The following is a 4,222-nucleotide window of genomic DNA, read 5'->3' as shown; positions in this document are numbered from 1 at the left end:
GACCACCGCTTGACAAGGGCACCGCAGGGAGTCCTCCCTTTTCCCAACAAAGCAGCCGCTGCAGACAGAGCTGTACCTTTTCACCCGGGCCTCACAGGATGGAGGACAGGCCACTTGTCTTGCAGCAGGGGAATCGCTCACAGTCCCAGTTCAGCCGGATCTGGGAAGAACTCAGAGCCATCTTCTCTTCTCAAGAGGCCAGGTCGGTCCGTACCGTACACGATAAACGCCATCATTATTAGTTTCATTATCATTATCCTGCAAGTCTTTGCCAGAAGTCTTTTCACCCGAACGATCTTTCCACTCGGGCCTCCCACCCAAACCCACCCCTCGTCCCACGTCTACATTAAGTCTTCTCACTTCCAAGTCACCTCTCACTGGAGGGGGAGGGGGTTACAGAAACAAGCCCCCCACCCAGAAGTTCTTTCCCCACCGCGCCTTTCCCTCGGTTCCAGAGCCCGGTTCGAGAGCCGAGGAAGGGAGGGTGGGGGAAGGGCCGGGGCTCATACCGCAGTCTCCCCCTTGCTGCTGTGGCTGAGTCTGTGGTAGAAGCGGCGCCAAGACTGCAGGGTCTTGCCGGACCAGATCCAGAAGCCAGTTGTGATGCCCACGATCATGGTCATCAGGTATTTGATCATGAAGACAGTGAAGTCGGGGCTCATGGGCGGGAAATGGCCGGGCGGGCAGGGCACCGCATAGCTCTTGCACGTCTGTAGGAGCCAGGTGCGCTCCCAATGTTCGCGGAAGGCCTGCTCGTAGAAATAACAGGCCAGGACGATGGTAGCCGGCACGGTGTAGAGCACGCTGAAGACGCCGATGCGGACCATGAGCTTCTCCAGTTTCTCCGTCTTGGTGCCGTCGTGCTTCATGATGGTGCGGATGCGGAAGAGCGACACGAAGCCGGCCAGCAGGAAGGACGTGCCGATGAAGAGGTAGACGAACAGGGGCGCCAGCACGAAGCCCCGCAGCGCGTCCACGCTGGACAGGCCCACGTAGCACACCCCGCTGAGCAGGTCCCCGTCCACCTGGCCCATGGCCAGGATGGTGATGGTCTTGACTGCAGGCACCGCCCACGCCGCCAGGTGGAAGTACTGCGAGTTGGCCTCGATGGCCTCGTGACCCCACTTCATGCCGGCAGCCAGGAACCAAGTGAGCGACAGGATGACCCACCAGATAGAGCTGGCCATGCCGAAAAAGTAGAGGACCATGAAGAGAATGGTGCAGCCCTCCTTCTTGGTGCCCTGCGCCACCGTGCGGTAGCCGTCATCTGAGAAGCGCTCCACGCACACGGCGCGGTCCTCCAAGAGGAAGCCGGCCACGTGCGCCACCGCTACCATGAAATAGCAGCCCGACAGGAAGATGATGGGCCGCTCGGGGTAGCTGAAACGCCGCATGTCCACTAGATAGGTGAGAACAGTGAAGAGCGTGGAGGCGCAGCAAAGCACCGACCACACGCCCACCCAGAGGCGGGCGAAGCGCCTCTCTTCTTCTTTAAAGTACATGAGGCCGTTGGCGCGGCCAGGCTCGCACGGGGCCCCGCAGTCGCGCTCGCCCAGGAAGCGGTAGCCCAGGTAGGGAGGGACCTTGAGTTGACGGGGGCAGGAAAAGGGAAAGGCGGTACGGCCCCGGCCGTCAGCAGCCCCCGGGGGCAGCGCGGTGAAGGGCAGGTCCGGCATGTAGGGCGCGGTGGGGTAGGCGGTAGGGCCGCCGCCCGGGCCACCGGAGCCATCGGACGTGTTCTGGCCCACGCAGATCTCGCCGGCACCGTGCACTGGGAAGTTCTCGCAGCGCAGTCGCTCTGGCCACTGGAAGCCGAACTTGTTCATGAGCGCTTCGCAGCCCTGGCGGGCTCGCTCGCACAGAGAGCGGCACGGCGGGATGGCCTTATCCAGCACGGTGCACACGGGTGCGTACATGGAGCACAGGAAGAAGCGCAGCTCGGGGGAACATTGCACCTTCACCAGCGGGTAGAACTGGTGCACCTCGAGGCCTGCGTCCTCTTGGTTGGTGTGGCCCAGCAGGTTGGGCAGGATGGTCTGGTTGTAGGCGATGTCCGTGCACAGCGGGATGGAGATGAGCTGGCAAAAACCGTGGTCCGGCACCGAGATGCCCTTTTCGCCGTGGTACGGCTGCGCCCTGGCACCCGCGGGCACGAGCGCACCCAACAGCGCGAACACCAAGGTGCATAGGCCCACGAGAGAGCGCGGCATGGCCGCGCCGGGACCCCGCATCACCGGTCGTGGGTGCAGCGGCGCTCTCAGCTGGAGAAGCACTACAAGGCAGCCAAGAGAGGCTTGGATCCCGGGAGGCGCCACTGCGCCGGGCTCATGAGAGTCCTCCCGGCGCCGGGGCCGGGCCGTGGGCGGCGCAGAGACGAGGGCGCTGCAGCTGAGGTGCCTGCGCCGCCTCCACCCGGCAGTCGTGCGGCCGCCGGGGGCCCAAACTCGTTGGCTTGGGCCAGGGGCGCCGCCTTCTCCTCCTGCCGCGACTTAACGGTGCGGCTTTTTCTGCGGCGAGGAGCAACAAGCGTCTCCAGTTACTACCTTTGAAAGTTTGCCCAAGTCTTCCGACCCACAGCGCACAGCAACGCGCGCGCCCCCCAAACCAAGTCCAGCCCCCCGCAGGGGAGAGCCTGGCGTCGCCGCCTTGGCGGTGCTGCTCCGCCTCCTCCCCCCTGCTTGCCGCCGCCTCCTTCTTCGTCTTCAACACTCCCCGCTCCTTCAGCTCCAAAAGCTCGGCTCCAAGTTTCAGCCAAACGGCTGATTCTCGCTCTGAGTCCGGTGGGTGCCTCGGAACCAAGAGCTCAGCGAGTTCTTTTCGAAATCCAGTTGCACCACGTCCAAAGCTGCTAGGTCCGAGTGCCCGCGGCCTGGGCCTGGCCTTTCCAGCCCTGCGCAGCCCTGGCCCGTGAGTCCAGGGGCCCACCGCCGCCTCCACCGCCGCCGGCCAAGAGAAAGCGCAGAGTAACGCCTCGGAGCCGCGCAACTCGCCAGAAGAAGCGTCGGGATAGCAGGGTTCCGGGCTGCCCCACCCCCTCCCCTCCCCCCATTCACAAACCACTCCGGGGGCGGGTCCTTGAGTTTCAGGGATGCCCAATAGCAGCGTTTGTTTTCTGTGTGGCTGCCTCTGGATTGGGTGGAAGTCGGAAGGGGCAGGCGAGGGAACCTGAGAGGCGGTGTCAGCAGCGCTCTGGGCGGATTCCTGAGGGGAGGGGCAGGGGGCTGGGGGAGAAAAGTTAAGAAAAACTTTTACCCTGAATTCGCTCGGGGGTGGGGGGAGGTATACGCACCAGAAAGGGGGTTTGCTTGAAAGATTTGTTCCTTTTCCGAGCGCACTATAATACACATTCCTGAATGGTGCATCGGGAATAGACTTTTGCAGGGACAACCAAGCCGAGAATAATGCAGAGCCTGAGCAGACAGAGACGTGACCCGGAGTCACGTTAGCGCTACTTGGTCTGAAAATGCTGGGTTTCGCCAGGACTTTTAGGAAGCCGGGTCCTAAATGTAGGCTTTGATATAGGGCAAAAGCGGGTGCATCTCTCAGATCGCTTTTCTCTCCCCAGACCCAAACAGACGACGCGAGGTCACAGTCCCTTCTCATTCCCATTCCTGGTTGTAAAAAGGAGGAGGGGCGGCGTCCGAGGAGAAATCGGAGTCGGATGGAGGGGGCCCACTTAGGCGGGAGGAAAAGCGGATCCAACCGGAGCGCCTGGAGCGGGGGACCCCCCAGCCCCAGGACGCCCCAACCGCGCGCACGGCCGAGTATAAGGATCTGATGTAGCTTTAGTGAAGTTATGGGAAAACTAATTGTCGTGGACGGGGTGGTGGTGGTGGTGGTGCAGTGAATGGTTATAAAAGTAACCTGAGACCGAGTGCAGAGGAACACTGTACGGTTTAAAGCATGCCTTGAATTGCCCTGTTTTCCCTAGTTCTTCGGGCGTGTGGTCATTTAGGACCCCATCTTCGTTGCAGAAGCAATAATTGGATCCTGTACTTGGAAATATGGGTAGAAATGTTTTAATGCGTATGAGAAACCAGGGCATTTGCTAATTGAAGAGTTTTCAGAACACAAAGAGAGGGTATCCTTGTTCTCGGGTAGCGTTTTCTGATTGGCAAGCGTTCTTTTGTTCCGTCAAATATTCGCCCTGCTCAAAGCACTGGCGCTCGCGCGCGCGCTCTCGGATCACTCTCCGCGAGGTCAGAAGTGACCGCAGGCGGGG

The 4,222-nt window shown here is 61.3% G+C and overlaps 1 protein-coding gene across 1 annotated transcript; it reads right to left on the bottom strand.

The window, feature by feature from the left end:
• Positions 1–333: 333 nt before the first annotated feature.
• FZD7 (frizzled class receptor 7) lies at positions 334–2,231 on the bottom strand. Its single transcript, XM_037153463.2, has one exon. The coding sequence runs from the start codon at positions 2,229–2,231 to the stop codon at positions 504–506; it is 1,728 nt and encodes a 575-aa protein (XP_037009358.1). The 3' UTR covers positions 334–503.
• Positions 2,232–4,222: the final 1,991 nt, after the last annotated feature.

The sequence above is a fragment of the Artibeus jamaicensis genome, unplaced genomic scaffold, assembly GCF_021234435.1.
Source record: "Artibeus jamaicensis isolate MK-2021 breed Jamaican fruit bat unplaced genomic scaffold, CSHL_Jam_final contig_391, whole genome shotgun sequence".
Classification (NCBI taxonomy): Eukaryota; Metazoa; Chordata; class Mammalia; order Chiroptera; family Phyllostomidae; genus Artibeus; species Artibeus jamaicensis.
Note: the sequence above shows the minus strand (reverse complement) of the source record. Positions and strands in the feature narration are given on the sequence as shown.

Coding starts and splice junctions, on each gene's coding strand:
- FZD7 (XM_037153463.2), bottom strand. CDS start 2,231: ATGCGGGGTCCCGGCGCGGCCATGCCGCGCTCTCTCGTGGGCCTATGC.